Source organism: Peromyscus eremicus, chromosome 9 (assembly GCF_949786415.1).
Source record: "Peromyscus eremicus chromosome 9, PerEre_H2_v1, whole genome shotgun sequence".
Classification (NCBI taxonomy): Eukaryota; Metazoa; Chordata; class Mammalia; order Rodentia; family Cricetidae; genus Peromyscus; species Peromyscus eremicus.
In genome coordinates, this window is record NC_081425.1 from 55,072,284 (window position 1) to 55,088,450 (window position 16,167).

The 16,167-nt window shown below is 49.1% G+C and overlaps 1 protein-coding gene across 1 annotated transcript in view; it reads left to right on the forward strand.

The window, feature by feature from the left end:
* Dpysl2 (dihydropyrimidinase like 2) overlaps positions 1-16,167 on the forward strand; it is a 62,479-nt gene that overhangs the window by 32,125 nt on the left and 14,187 nt on the right. Inside the window, exons 4-8 of the mRNA XM_059273426.1 lie at positions 3,295-3,459; positions 7,145-7,206; positions 7,684-7,764; positions 8,470-8,538; positions 13,228-13,348. Of these exons, the coding sequence (XP_059129409.1) occupies positions 3,295-3,459; positions 7,145-7,206; positions 7,684-7,764; positions 8,470-8,538; positions 13,228-13,348 (498 nt within the window). The remainder of the gene's footprint in view (positions 1-3,294; positions 3,460-7,144; positions 7,207-7,683; positions 7,765-8,469; positions 8,539-13,227; positions 13,349-16,167) is intronic.

The following is a 16,167-nucleotide window of genomic DNA, read 5'->3' on the forward strand; positions in this document are numbered from 1 at the left end:
TTAATGTCCCCCCATTTTTTCCCTTTCTTCTTGTTATCTATTTTTCCTGAGTGTCTCTGGCTGACTTATTCACTGTGTAGCCCAGGTTGACCTCAAACTTGTCAAGCTCCTCCTGCCTCTAACACCTGCATTCTGGTGTGTCAGCCGGGACTAGCTTGTGTATCTTTTTAAAGCCGCTTTAAAGCTTCTGGGAAGGAGATAGACTATAGATAAGGAAATAGAATAAAATACAGCATGTAGAAAAAAAAGATGTAGAGAAAATGTACCAAGTTGAGTTGGTTGATTTGATGGAGGGTGCTGGTGATTGAATAGATGTAATATTAACTTTGCCTAAAATCACCTCTATTTTAGAAAACTCAGCTTTGAGGAAGGCCGTTTTCCTACCTTGTCTGGTAGAAGGAATATTCCTCATCCAGCAGGGTGGGGCAGGAGGATCTCCAGGTTTCATAGCAGCGCTATGGGTTGGATGGGAAAGCTGACCCTGTTACCAGGAGAGCACAGTTGACCCATCGGATCCAAAGATTCTGCATCTGTGGATTCAATTAATTCTGGGTTCAGCCAAACCGCAAATAAGAAACATTTGGAAAAAATTTCTGGAAAGTTACAAAATGCAAAGTTGAAATTTGCCTCAATGCAAGCACCAGGTCCACACAGGCAGAGTGCTATGTGGTATTGCATCAGGTCCTGCAAGCAAGCAATATACAGAAGCTATAAGGTATAGAAGGGGTCTGGAGTGGAGCCCAACTGTAGCATGCTGGGATCTGGGGATCAATTCTCAGCCTTCCCGCAAAATATACAGATGGATGTAGCAGGCAATGTGCACATACGAATGCAAGGAATTTAGGTGTCTGTGGGGTTTTGGCATCCTAGGGGTGTCCTAGAATGTTGCTCACAGATATTGAGGGAACACTTAACCCCATTTGTTTTTTTCAACTGATTGAAAGGTGAGATGTGCGTGCCAAGAAGTGATTACATAGGGCATTCAGTGAGCTTCTCCTGTATCTGAACATGGTCCTTGCTCTGAGGAGCGTATACTTTGTACTCTGTGTGTGTATGTGTTTATGTGTGTGTGTGTGTGTGTGTGTGTGTGTGTGTGTGAATGTGTGTGAGAGGATATGTGTGGATATGTCTGTGACTGAGGATATGTGTCTGTGTCTGTGTTTGTGAGTGAGTGTTTATGCAAGTAAACTGTGTGTGTCTCTGAGTGTGTGTGTGAGGATATGTGTGTATGTGTCGCTCAGAAGCTATTACAGGTGGAGTGCAATCCAAGATGGTGGCAGTCTCGTGAGCTTCATGGGGAGGTGCTGTCTGAGAAAGCACTGAGGAAGAGGATTTCAGCGAGGGGCTACTGCCTGAGCAAGGAGCATGGCGTGGGCAGGAACAGGGTGAGTCAAAGGAGTAGAGACCCACAGGATGGCCGTGGATGGCGACCGTGTCAGGGACAGAGGCTGTGATGGAGACTGGAGATGTCGGCTAGGGTCAGATCTAGCCGGGCTCTGGGGAGATGCTTGAGTCTGCCTTCCTGGCAGATGTGCATGGGGATTGCAGCTGCAGATAAAGGGTGTTCCAAGGTCTGTCTGGCTTCCTGGGAGCGTGGGATGGGGGAGAGGGAGGGAAAGGGGAGGCAGGCTTTAGCCACAGACAGTCCAGAATGCTTGCTGCTAACCAAGTGATATTTTTGTTGTTGTTGGGGGTAGTAGGGTGGAGTAGAGAGCACAGATTAGGGAGAAAAATTGGAATTGTCTTGATGGAGTTTTTAGGGTAGCATTTTGCCAAAGCCCTCATCAGTTGACACCATGTTCTAGACACTAGGTAGCTGTGGAACCCTGTTGTTACATAGACCGGTTCTTTGAGCTGGTACCTGAGAAGTCCCCAGTGAGCAAGTGTGGAAAAAAAAAAAGAATTCTGACAAAAGAACTTAGAGGTGTGTTTTAAAATACATCTATTTTAATTGCCATCTGGTTCAGTGTGACATTCAATACATGTATGTATGATGACCAGGCAGGGGTAACTGCTGTATCTGATGATCATATCTCTGATATGTATGAAGCCAAGTTAAGCCAATCACAATGTAGTTGCATCTGAAAGTTTTGATCCTGGGCATAGGAAATCTAATATTCCATTTTGGAAGAATAGTTCATTGCTTTGGGAGCCCAGAGTCCTGAGCCTTTTCCTTATTGTTGTATGAATTTGATTGAACCTTGGACAACTAATTTCAGTTGGAATCTTTGTGTGTGTGTGTGTGTGTGTGTGTGTGTGTGTGTGTGCAAAAGATGGGCGATAATAGTTCTAGAAAACCTCATGTCATCAAGGAAGCTGGGGCAAGAGCTCTCCAGGGAACCTATGAGCAGTAATAGCATGTGCAAAGGCCCTGGGGTGAGAGGAAGCAGCCCGATGTAGCAACTGAAAGATGGCCTGTTCAGCTGGAGATAGAGGACAAGACAGAGACGTCTCAGGGTCCTGTTGTGGGGGTCAGCCAGGCTCTTGAAGAGCTTGCTGGGGACTTTTCTGAAGTGTAAAGGAGGGCACCGGGGGATTTCAATCAAGGAGCCCTGTAAGGTTGGTAGACATTCTGTCTGTGCGTGATCTTCATAACAAAGTCTGCAGGTAATACAATCCCCTTTAAATGCAGCACTGAGACTTAGGACAGCAGAGCAGTGTACCCAGGGGCACCTGCGGGCAACCAGTGGGGCCAGCGGACAAACTGAGCAGCCTGAGTTCATGGTCTTTGTCCTAAATATCAGCCTGCCTTAGTAATAATATTACAGCAAGCTCAGCTTCAAAATGTTTTAAACTCTTAAGATGAAAGATTGTCCTTAGATTACGGAGTGGAATTACACTGTAGAAACCTGAGTGGCTAGGAGTGAGCGGGGCTGCTGGCTGCTTTGGAGAGGCCCGTCGTGCATGGCCCCGCTCCAGCCTCGCCGAGGCCTGGCTGTCTACTGGGGCGTCTCACAGCAGCTGGGAGCACAAAGAAGGGCTTGGCTCCTCTAGCTGGCCGCCTGACACCGCCATTGTCCATAAGGACTCATTGTCCTCGGACTGCGCCCCAGGTCTCAGGCACGCGGATTTGATAAATCAGATCCGAGTCGTTCATGCCCGGTTTCACGTGTCTGCTGTCCCATGCGAAGTTTCTCCCTGTTGAGCACTCAGCTGGCTTAAGTGCATTCCTAGACATTGTTGGAGAGATCGCTGTCTCCAGTGGGAACCCAGGAGGCTCAGTGCAGGGTTCAAGTGGGTGAGTACCTGCTCATGCGTTTCCCGTGGTGACGACCGATGTCTGTTCCTTCCTAGTTGACCATGTGGTTCCTGAGCCGGGGACAAGCCTCCTGGCTGCTTTCGATCAATGGAGGGAGTGGGCGGACAGCAAGTCCTGCTGTGACTATTCTCTGCATGTGGACATCACGGAGTGGCACAAGGGCATCCAGGAGGAGATGGAAGCGCTGGTGAAGGACCACGGTAGGTCTCGCAACTCCACTGGAGATGCTTTGTTTTGACTCAAAGCCTTCCTCGAGCAATCGATGGGAGGTTTTAGGCTACAGCTTATGCTGACGACAGGGGCCCTACCCCAGTGTGGGAGCAGAAGCCTATATGAGTAAGACAGTGTGGCTTTGTTTTGCCCTGGGGTGTCTTCTTGTGTAACAGCTTCCGACTGATCGCTGGCTTGAGGGATCTGGTCTCAAGAAGTGATTGGCCCTCCAAGGCCCAGTGAGGCACTAGGTTTGTCTTTGAAGTTTTGGGGCAAGCATGTCATACAAACCTGTAAGAATGAGGCTCGCTGAGGAGGTTATGAGACTCTTCAAACCTGGGACAACCTGAAGGGCCTTTTCTGCTTCAGAGAATCCCAGGGATTGAGGAGGAAGGGTTCTCAGGGAGGCCAGAGGTGTCTTCACTTACCTCTAGGTGCCCCAGGACTCTTGCCCACAGGAGACTTGGGGGGGGGGGCTCAGGTAGTGGAGCTGAACCACATGGTCTTCCTGGGCCCCCTTCAACTTGGTTGTGGAATAGGAGTCACTCTTTGGTATCGCGGGGTCTTGATTTGTGGGGAAGTAGTACTAATTTTTTTGTTCTTAGCAGTTCAGAGTCAGAAACAGTACGTGCTGTGAGTGAAAAGTGGAGGCAAATATCTAGTCGTGGAAGCTGATGGGAAAAGCACCCACAGATCCAGTATAAAAGGCTCTAGAATGGGAAGCCAGCTTGTCCACAGACTAGCTGTGTGACGTGGGGCAATTTATGAAACACTTGAATCTTAATAATTTGAAAATCTGCCCTGTGAATAATGGACTAAGATGTTCTTTAAGTTTCTTCCTAGCATGGAGGTAACCATCCCCCTCCCCCAACCCTGCAAACTCTTACTTTTTCTTTTTTGACACTCAAGAACCATTTTAATAGAGTTTAAAAGAAAAAAAAAAAAAAACCAAGATAGGTGAGTTGCCAGGAGGGCGGAGGAAGAGAGAAGAGAGAAGGAGAAAAGATCATGCTGCTTGGGTTAAACTGGCATCATGGCAGCCACATGGCAGACAGGCCGCCATGGGGGGGGGGTGTCGGGGTGAGGAGGGGGGAGCTGGAGAAGCAGCAAAGCTCAGAGTGTTAGAGAGAGTACGCCTTGATAACTGATAGGAAGAAGAAGTGGAAAAGTTAACGTTTTTCTGAGTAATTCAGAAAACCAAGTAGATGTGTGAAGCCTCGTGGCTATGGCCCTGAAACCTACTCCAGGAGGGAGCTGGAATTCTAGGATGGAAAGTTCATTCCCTTAGCTAAAGGGTAATTATTCCTCCCATCTTTTTAGCATGGCTTAAGGTGAACCTGCCTTCCAGAGGGACGGTCCCTTAGCCAGGTGATTCCCTCTTAGGAGAGGAGACAGTGATACATCTCCATCCAGAAGTAGATCTCATTTTTTCAGCTAGGAGACAACGGCTTTCCTTAATGGCCATTCAATGCTACAGTAACTTTTTTCCCACCTCTGAAGAGGTAACCCTAAAATCATTTTGGAACCAGACTAGGGCCCAGAGCCTCCAAACACACTTCTGGCATTTCTAGCTTCTAGTTAGAACTGTTCTTGCTTCTTGAGAATACCCAGATGCTGTTGGATTTTAACTTCCAATTTATAGGGTCAGTCTATCCTGAATCAGTCTAGGCAGGTTACCATAGCAACTGTTGCCGTTGCCTGGCATGGAATGAAAAACTGGGATGCCCAGAGGCCTTTAGCTCAGGCAGCTTCCAGCATCCCCAGGTGGCTTGAATTAAGCTCTGAGGCTCTGAGGTTGTCAAGACAATTGTTTAGAATTGTGATGGTTCTTGGACAGGGATATTTGGTCTGGTGCCTCGGGAGGCAAGAATTCCAAGATGCTAGGATGGACAGCTGCTTGCCAAACTAATGGATTTTTTTCTCATTAAAAAAAAAAAAAATGCTTCTTAAAACCAGCCACGGCTTGCCAAAGAAAAGGCCATTTTCATAGTCAGAAGTTTGTAATTTATCTTCTTGTCAAAGTCAGAATAAATACTTATTTTGAGAAAGGTTTTTGTTTTTGAAAAAAAGGTGATAAATGATATGTATATATATATATATATATATATATAGTGTTAGAATTTTTTTTAGAAAATTATTCATTTATTTTATGGGTATGAGTGTTTTGCTTGCACATGTATCTCTGCACTGTGTGGGTGCCTGGTGCATGCAGAAGCCAGAAGAGGCTATTAGGTCCACTGGGACTGGAGTTACAGACAGCTATGAGCCACCAGGTGGGTGCTGGAAACCAAATCTGAATCCTTTAGAAAAGCAGCCAGTGCTCTTAACCTCTGAGCTATCTCTTCAGCCTAAGATGCACAATTTGAATCACTTCTAAGTGTGCAGTTGAGTGGATTCGCTCAACTTTCACCTTGGTTTGAATCCATCAGTGTGGGGCCTCTGAGATGGGTCAACAGGTAAAGGCACTTGGCGCCAAGCTTGATGACCTGAATTTGATTCCCAGTGCATACATGGTGTAAGGAAAGAACTGACTCCCTACAAGTTGTCCTCTGACCTCTATGTGCATGCTGTGGCATAAGCGTGCACACACACACACACACACACACACACACACACACACACACACACAAATGCAATAAAAACTCCCCAAACCATCACCACTATCCACCTCCACCTGCATGATCTTGATAAAATGAAAATCTGTCTCCTTAATTCCCCCTCCCCTTCCTCCAGCTCAGGTAACCCCATTCTGCCCTCTGTGACCCTGACTGCTCTGTGTCCCTCCTGCACACGGGGTGTTGCCTGTCCATGATACTGCTCTGTCCCTCCTGAGAGAACACACGGGGTGTTGCAGCACCTACCTTTTGTAACTGGGGTATTTCATTCAGTAGGATGGCTTCTGTGCTTGTCCCCATTGTCCCATGCAGCCACATTTCATTTGTAAGGCTAAATGGTGTTCCAGCTTACACAGAGACCTCATTTTGTGTGTCTGTTCATCCACTGATGTTCACTGGGCGTGGGATGGGGTGGGGTGGGGTGGGGTGGGGCGGGGCGGGTCGTTCCACCTTCTGATTGTTGTGAGTTATGCTGCTATGTGAGTGCGTTCACACTGCAGCTTTTAATTTTGCCAGACTTTCAAAGTCCCCAAACAGGAAAATCATAAGAACTCCAAAACAATTTCCAGAAATCCTGTTCCAAGCTTCTCGTTTGCTTTGTCATTCTGTCTGTCTGTCTCTGTCATGCTTTTTTCCTCTTTCACTCTGTGATGCTGAAGATTAAACCCAGGGCTTCATCTATGCGAGTCCAGCCCTCTACTGCTGAGCTGTGTGCCAGCCCTTTGGAGTTTTGGTTTTTTGAGACAGGGTCTCTCTAAGCTTCCAACGTTGCCTTGAACTCACTCTGAAGCCTAGAGAGGTCTTGAAAGTGTGATCCCCCTGTTTCAGCTTTCCAAGTAGCTGGGATGACAGGCGTGTGGCTGCACAGCTGTTTTGTTGTTCCCACGGCATCTCCCACCTCTTTTTCTCTTCTTCTGCTTCCTCTACACCCCCCTCCTCCCACACAGATATGCACGGGCTCACGCCCATGTGTGAACAGCACTGTCGCTGTCTTCTAGATTGTTTAGTTTAGGTGTATCTATTAAAACTCACGTGTCTACCTCTCTTTGTCTGTCACTAGGTGTAAACTCCTTCCTCGTGTACATGGCTTTCAAAGATCGATTCCAGCTGACGGATTCCCAGGTAAGAAAGTCAGCCTTTCTGAGAAGGCTCCTGATGTTCTGTTTGGTCTGGTCACCGCTGCCATCTGGGGAAACATTCTTCCATGTGTATATAGCCTGCCCATAGATTAATGGGCCATGGCTGGCAGATATGGTTTCTGACGGAATTGGCCTTTGATGGGGTCATGCTCTGCCAGACTCTGGAATCCAACCTTGTAACCTCTACTCAGGATACCATGTGGCCTGGAGGTGGTATTGAGGGCCCCTCATCACACCTGTGCAGAGCTGTCCTCCTCTGCTTCTCACACCTCACTCCTGTCCTTTTGGTTGGGCTGCCTCTGTGAATGGCAGAGTGGCCTGACGCGGTCCCCTTGAGAATATGGCTAAGCCCGGCCTACCAGAGGAGCCTGGATGCCATTTCTCCCCCACCAAGGGGGTTTCCTTTGACCTGGAAGATTCAGGTTCTGGTCTCTGAGCTTGCCCTCTTCTTCTTCTTCAGATCTATGAGGTGCTAAGCGTCATCCGGGATATTGGTGCCATAGCTCAAGTCCATGCAGAGAATGGTGACATCATTGCAGAGGTATGGGACTCTTCCTCTCACATTTTTTTTCATCTTGCAGAAAGCAAGCCCAAGAATGTAGGACAGCTTTGGGAGCTGAACACCGGTGTGGGAATCCAGAGGGCCTGGTGTTCTGGTACTGGGGCTCAGTCAGTGAGATCCTGCTAGTGTTCTTAGGGCATGTGGCTCGTTCCCATTCTAGAAAGGCCCTTTCCCTTGGCACAGCAATGGAGCTGTTCTGGATAAGTCAAGGAACACCCTGGTTACACCTGGGCATCATTATATACTCTGCTGTGGGCCAGGAGTGTGTCTCTACTTGTAGCTTTCCCAGGGAAGGTTCTCAACCTTCCTAATGCTATGACCCTTTAATACAGTTCTTCATGTTGTGGTGACCCCCAACCATAAAATTATTTCACTGCTACTTCATAACTATAATTTTGCCACTGTTATGAATCATAATGCAAATATCTGATGTGCAAGACATCCATTGACCCCCAAAAGGGTCAAGACCACAGGTTGAGAACCACTGCTCTAGTGGGAGCCGTCTTGCTCAAGTGGGACTGGGATTAGTGGAGTGACCCCTTTGTTTCTGAGGTCTGGGATGACACTGTGGATCCAGCAGGGCCCACTGTACTTCTTGCTAGGGAACGTTTTGCTCCAGTCTCTAGCTGTCAGCCAACTGAAACCCACCTCCTCTGACCACTTGGCTTTTTCTGCACATTACAGGAACAGCAGAGGATCCTGGATCTGGGCATCACAGGCCCCGAGGGACATGTGCTGAGCCGACCAGAGGAGGTGAACATCTGGGAGCGGGATGTGTGACTTGGTGTCTCTTGGACTCTGTGCAGAGCACAGAAACCGCCCCCCCCATTACCCATTAAAAGTGGGGCTCTTTGGATGCACACTGGTCTTTCAGAGAAATGAGTGTATGTGTGCGCATGGGCATACCCACCAGCAATGTGGTCAGGCCCCCAAACATATGATGGAATCACAGAGCCCTTTTATATCTCTGAAACACACATGAGGAGCCCTTATCCAGTGCAGTACGCTCAGTGGGTACTAGTGGTCAGAACCAATTGAAAACTGTGAGCAGGATTAACCCAGACTGTAAAGCACCAAGTTACCACACTAGACAATGGAGTCTGTAAGTCAGAGGCTGCAGCTATCATGTTGTGGGAGATGGAGTTTTTATCACTAGAGTTTTAACCTTACATTACTTTACAGAGTGTCGTAGTTAGGGTCCTTATTGCTGTGAAGAGACACCATGAGCAAGGCAACTTCTTGTAAAGAAAACATTTGATTGGGGCTGGCTTGCTTACGGTTTCAGAGGTCCAGTCCATTATCATCATGACAGGGAGCATGGCAGTGTGCAGGAAGTCAACTGAAAGCCACACTTGAACAAAAGAGACCTCAAAGCCTGCTCCCACAGTGACACACTTCCTCCAACAAGGCCACACCTCCGAATAGTGCCACTCCCTTTGGGGACCATTTTTCTTTCAAACCACCACACGGAGGCTGGTCCTTCAGTAAGGGTGAAGGTCAGTCTAACATCCATCTGACAACTCTGAGGGAAGAGGATGATGGGGGAGTTCTGCAAGGAACATTCTAGATGGTAAAGATGTGGTAGAGGTTAAGAGGAGACTCTCAGGGGCCTGGATGGATGGAGGCTCAACATTTAAGGTATCCCTTCCAGAAACAGACCAGACCAGAGGAGGATGTTTGGTAAGTGGTCTGTGAAGGAGCTGGGGCCATCAGATCCCAGAGCTTGCCAGAACAAAGCACGGAAACAGGAAGGATGCCCGTGGGTCTCCATGAAGGAGATCGCTATCAGGGAGCCCCCGTTGTGGTTGAGCCTTTAAACAGAAAGCTTCAATCCATTCATCTGTGGCCCAGCATAGGGGGCCTGTCTTAGGCCATTGTCATACAGAATTGCAAAATACCCCGGGGCCAGTGACAGACATCCCCCGAGGGCCAGCGGGTCTAGGAGCGTGGTATGGTGGGAGGAGGCTTTTCAGCTGATTTGGAGGTGCCCAACTTATGCCAGGCTCTGAGCCTGATGATGCCCTGAGTAATTTCACCCCATGACAGTCCTGTGAGGTGAGGCCAGATATAAGGACTTTAGAGGTGCGGATACAGGGGATGGCAGGAAGGAGGGAGGGAGGGAGTGGCAGAATAGTCAGGACTCCGGGCCCTCCACTCTTGCTGTTCCTTCAGGGAGTGTTCAGTGTGCCAAGCTGAGTCTGTTGTGTGTTCAACTCTGAGGGGGCGGCAGGGAGAATCAAACACGGAGCCATTCTGAGTGGACTTGCAGTATAGCCCACTTCAGAAGAAACCGCCAGCAGCACACAGGACACAACGTTAAATAACGATTTCACTTTTGTGCAGTGTCAGGATCTCTTCCATGGCAGGTGCCATGATGGCCAGCTTGCATTTGAGCTTTACAGAACACCTTCCTGCCACCATATGCTTCTCTTTGCAGCCCACCAGGTGGCCAGCTCAGTGGGATTTCCCCTGGTTTTTAGCTAAGAAGATGGAAAAAGGGAGACTTTTTAAGAACGCAGGACTCTAGGGATCGCCCGTGGGAGGTGGTTCAGTGTGACAAGCCTGTGTTCCGATCACACCAGTGCCTGGCCCTGTGTGGCAGTGAGCTGAGCCAGGGAATGGGCCTCTCTGAGAGGGACTGTCAATGAGCTGGTGACAGAGAGGCAGACAGGAAGTGTATATGTAGGCTAGAATGTGACTGGCTACCAGCAAGGGACAGCTGTCAGAGCCTGGGGCCTGTGAAGAAAGTGGCCACTCAGATGTGTACAGTGAAACCATCACAGAGACACCTTCCCAGCTAGGCCTGAGTTGTGCAGGTTGCCAAGGTGGGAGGGACTGTCCAGAGACTGCGGTATCTGGACTCTGCTATGGGTCCCTGGATAGGTCATTTCCCTGTGGTGTTTGTGCTGGTCCATCTATGACATCACACAGATAACCTCCCAGATGTCTGAGATCCCTAGAATGAGAAGAGGTTTTATTTTTAAGCTGTTATATCCTTTCCAGAAGATGTAAAGAGACTTCCGTCAGGGCCCAGTGCACATACAGCAGTATCTGCTGCGGTTCAGGGGCTGGAGTGTTTTGATGGGATGGTGGAGAGCGAGGTTTAAATACCCTCTTCTTCTAGAGAGCTAGCATTTTAGTTTGGCCTCTGTCCAATTTCAGGCCACTCTGTGGGGCCAGATGGAGTCTGAATTCCATTCACAGTGTGTATGCAAATCCAGACAGACCCCTGGGACCAGGATTTTTCTTCACTAGTTTTAGTGGAAGCCGGTCCCATTTGGCCTCTTAATTAGAGCCACTGCACACCCCACTTTACTGAGGGCAGGCCTGTAGACCCAGTCATTATTTATAGTGTGTCTGTCCCTTTGTGAAGGGTCTGTGCTGGGACATCAATAGGGCTGTTTCTGGCATCCCGGCAAAGTGTTGAGCATCTTGGAGTCCTCTTCATTCACACTTCACACTAGAGACATCTGAGCTGGCGGCCCAGCAGGAGGCTCCCGGGAGGGGAAGGAGGCCAGGGAGCCAGAGGGAGGCTCCCTTCAGCCATCCCTGGAATGGGAAGCATTTGAGTGTTGGGTGAGTGTTTTTGAAGCCGTGTGCTTTCCTGTAGATCTGTGGACTCTCTTCACATAGTTTTATGCCCAGAAGCTGAGTGTGAATGAGGCTTGGTCTCTCTCACTGGAATGAGCACTTAGAGCTGCAACAGACCCCAGCCCTGCATGCCCCAGTGGAAACAGGATTAGCCAAGTCAACTCAGGGAGGAGTGCAGCTCTCTCCTGGGAGAAGTGACAGCCTGGCCTTTAAAGTTACATTAATAAGATGAAACCATTCATTTGTGCAGCAACGAGTTTTGAGCGTCTAGTGGGCACCACCTCTGCTTTGAGGATGTTAGGAATGGGGCATGATGGGTAGAGAAAGAATAAGACCACCCCCCCCTTCTCACCTGCCAGAGTTTACACCACAGTGTCTCCTTAGGATTTGGTAGTGGTCTTTTGGGATCTGCTTTGAATAGGTTTCATCGGTCACAATGAACACACATTGTTGTACATAACGTGTACCTCCATACAAAGCAGCTTTCCTGGTTGGGCGTTCAGCAGACATGACATGGGATCTGAAATTCCATTCCCTGAGGATCAGATATAAAGAGCCAGATGCTTGACTTGGGTGGCTCTTCATCTGTGCTGAAGGTCGTACCAGGCTGTGGCTGACCAGTCACACTCTTGGAGAGCAGGCTGCTGCCTACTTCATTCCCGAGCCCTGTGAAGCTTGTTTTGTTTTGTGGGTGATGCTGGCTGGGCTCACAAGTTATCTGGCAGACTCGGTTCCAGAGTCACAAATATTGAATGTCCTCACTCAGGATCGTGAGAGTAAATAGCCACATTGAGATCAGCCAGGGGCTGTGAATGTATGGTGCTTCTCCAACGTGAGCAAGTGAAATTGTTACCAGAGTTAGGGGCAAAGCCTGGGCGCTGGCCGCCCTGACAAGCTTGGCTTGACTGTCATCTCAGTAGATGAGTTAGAGAAATAAGCTGTTGATGAGAAGCAGAGAAAGGAAGCAGTTCAGTGTTGTCACACTAGGAAGAGGAACAGAGATCCGTAAGCTCATCTTCAGAGGTCTGACGAAGTTTCGGTTTAAGCAGTAGGCCGCTGGTCATGGTGGTATACTTGGTGGGCTATGATGAAGAGGCGAGGAGGCAGGATCAGGAGTTCCTGGCCAGCCTAGAACTTTAGTGGCGATACAGCTAAGAATGCACCCGAGCTCACACTGCTCTTGCAAGGGACCTGAATTTGGGTCTCAGCACCCACGTCAGGCAGCTCACGACTGCCTGTACTTTGGGTAGATCCAAAGCCTCCGGTCTCCACAGGCACCAGAACTCATGTACACAGACCTACACACAGATGGACACATAGTTAAAAAAAAATATATATAACAGCTTTTAAATAGAAGACAAGAAGTATGCATAGCCAGGCAGTCCCGATCGTGGTATGGTCCCTCCCAACCATCGTTGTCTTGGCTGCGGCATCTCGAAGGTGTTCTGTCAAGTCAGAACTGTATGAACTGTCTTCCCTGGGGACAAGTTCCTCTTCTGGCAGGCACCCAGCCTCAGCCTTTTCCTTCTCCCGTCATAAAATTTCTCAGGAAATTCTAATTTCTTAGGGACCATTGTTTCAGTAGTTTGAAAACTAAAGGGAGTGACCCAAGTATCTCTTCAGAATTCTTTGTTTCCTGCCAATAATCCCGCAGGGTGGTTACAACCCACATGGCTAGGTTCTCTTCCAGAGTTACTAGTGTGAGTCTAGGCGGGGCCTGAGGATCTATGTCCTGGGTGCCACTTGGAAAAGAACCTTGCGGGAACGCATCTGTCTCTGTTGGTGAGTGAGGACAAAGGTGGGCCGGAGGGTGGGCTGGGTTTTCATGCTTGTCTGTCTGTCCTCCCGTAGGTCGAGGCTGAAGCTGTTAACCGCTCCGTCACCATTGCCAATCAGACCAACTGCCCCCTGTATGTCACCAAAGTGATGAGCAAAAGCGCGGCTGACGTCATCGCCCAGGCACGGAAGAAGGGTGAGCTGTGTGGGCCTTGCGGACATACTGTGGGCAGGTGGAAGGAAGGAGCCTGCGCACTGAGGAGTCTCTTTTTTCCGACCCCCATGCCAACTGGGCCACTTTGATCACGTCCCAACATTAACCTAATTGTAGCCCAGCGGAGCGGGGAGCTCTAGTTTCCTCTCTTTGTTCCATGTCCGTGGCCTTGTTTGTATCTAGTTAAAGCCAAGGCCATGTGGGCAGGGAGCCCCCCTCTCTACAAGTTGATTTTTCAACATGGTCCTGTGTAAACAGACTAGTTACACACATTAAAGTGTCAACCAGCGAGGCAGTTCCACGTAGTTTATCTGAGAGTCAAAAGGGGTTTCTTTGGGGCCATCTTACAACTAACCAAGGGATCGGTTACAGAATCCAGGAGAGTTGAGGTGCAGTCCAAGGCAGCTAGCTCTCTGAACTCTGACTTGGTCTGCAATCCAGCATCCAGGATCATAAGGTAGCCAAGAAAGCGAGCACGTACGCATCTCAGGTCTTAAGGGGTCCCCGTCTCAGCCACGCCCCGGGAGGGGGCAGGTACCTAGCAGTTACCTGCTGCCTTCTAGGGGCGGTGCTTCAGGGGTGAAGCACAGACAACCACGCCTACAATACATAGGTTACATCACTTTTCACTGGCTACAGATCCCCTCTGGGAAATGCTATTGTACAAAATGTGTCTTCCCTCCATCCTGTGGGGGGGATTTCTACTGGGGGACAGTCAGAGTCTTGTGCGGGACACATATTGTTTAGCCACCTCAAGTTACTCCCTGCCAGTGTACTGTGGATGCCTTCTGAGTGAAGCTGAGACAAGTCCTGGAAACTAATCCACTAAGTGTAGCTTCCAGCACTTTCCCTTGAGGATGTTCCGTGGAGCACCTTGTACATTATGAATAAGCAGCTCCCTTGTCAGCTGCTAAGTCTGGCTAACCACACCGCATGCTTTATGCTTAGGAGTTAGCCCAGCGTGTAGAGCCATCAAGCAGGGCACGGACTGATGGGAACCTTAGCCTGATGCGAAGTGAACATTGCCAAAGGGATTCCTATCTCCCTTCTTGTGTGTCTTTCCAGCTCGCATATCTCCATTTATCTCTCTTTTCCGTCCCCGCTGGTGCTCCCCTCCCCCTCTGCCTTTGCCTCTGTCTGGTTTGGTCTGTACAGCTGTTCCCACTTCACTGTGTGATCCACATGGATCAGTAGGGGCTGTGGGATGTTTTCAGTGGTGGGTGACTGGGTACAAGCTCTGGAAGGAATTGCTCAATGGCTACTCAGTTAGCCTGCCCCAAAGATGGCCTCCCGACATACCCTGTGATTTCTGGCCCCTGTTCTTTGGAGCTTTCTGGGGCTCCATTTGACCAGTTGCTAGGCTATTAATTTTTGTGAGCCTGCCCTCTCCTGGCTGTTTGGAGAAATTGCCTTTTATTTAGTAGTAGTAGTAGTAGTAGTAGTAGTAGTAGTAGTAGTAGTAGTAGTAGCAGAAGTATCATTTTGGTATTTTCAGACATGTAGCCCAGGCTGGCCCGGAACTCACTGTGTAGCTTCGGATGACCATGAGTTTCCAACCCTCCTGCTTCCCCCTCCTGAGTTCTGGAATCACAGGTGTGCACCACTATTCCCTGTTGAAATACGCAACTAGAATTTGGTCAGCGTTGGCGTTGAGTTATTTTTTGAGGAGACCCTGTAGGTGGTGACTGAACCCGTGGTCCTTTGTTATCCAGGCACACTTGTGAGGTGGCTGAGCGTTCAACTTCAACACCGAACACCTTTCCTGGTGCCACTGCTTCCATGTAGCATGGGCACAGTGGGTACAGTGTCTGAAAAGGGGGGACATGGTAGACAGCGAATTTTGTGTATTTTACTGGTCATTCTGCTAATGACCCATATGCTAATAAGGAGTCAGGTAAGGCAAACATTCACATGACTTTGTATCGTGGCCTTCCTGTCCAAAGTGTAAAACATCATAGACTCACCTGGGCAGAGGGAGGGGTCAGCCTTTTGACAGACCACAGCTGGGGTGGAGTCACGAGCCAGCTCTCCCACAGCACCGAAGTCTCTATTCCTTCTCAAACCTCTGGTCATCCCCGAAGGGTGAGGCTAATGCATGCTCATGAAGTGTACAGTTTCACTCCAGCATTCTGCTTTGGGGACCAGAGCAGAATGTTGTTTTTGTTAACCTTTGAGCCTGGCCAAAAGAGGAAGCAATTCAGTTAGTTCTGTTCCAGAACTTTCCATGCATGCATGCATCCAGCTGTGCCCATACCATCCTCCTCAGGGTGGCCTTGGCATTCAAGCTGTTGCTCTGCCATCCTTCAAAACCTTGAAGTCAGACAGACCCACGTCACTGGGGAGCTCCCCGGTCTACAGGTGCTAACAGAGCAGCAGAAAACTAGCCCTCTGGAGGGCGGAGAAGGCTCTTGCCACCCTGTGGGAATTTCTTACCCTCCTCAGGAGGCAGCCTGGGCAGCAGCCTTCATCTCTTCTTTTATTCAGAGCTTGGGAAGAGCGGAGCTGAGCTTGGAGACTGGGCCTCTAACTTCAGGCTCCAAATCTCCATGTTAATGTTTGACCAACTCACCTTTCCCCTTGAGGGTTGTTTTAGTAGAGGAAAATTTTTGTGGTCTGTGTGGGTTGGGGCTTAGTTCAACAAATATTCTTGAACACCAAGGGAACAGTAGCAGACTGTATTAGGGTTTGTTCCCTGGGATTAATAACACTGTTCAGGATCAGACCCTACTTTATGGTGCTTCAGTCACGTGACTTACCATCTCAAGGTCTGTTTCCCACTTGCGAAGGGATGGCTGTGGTAG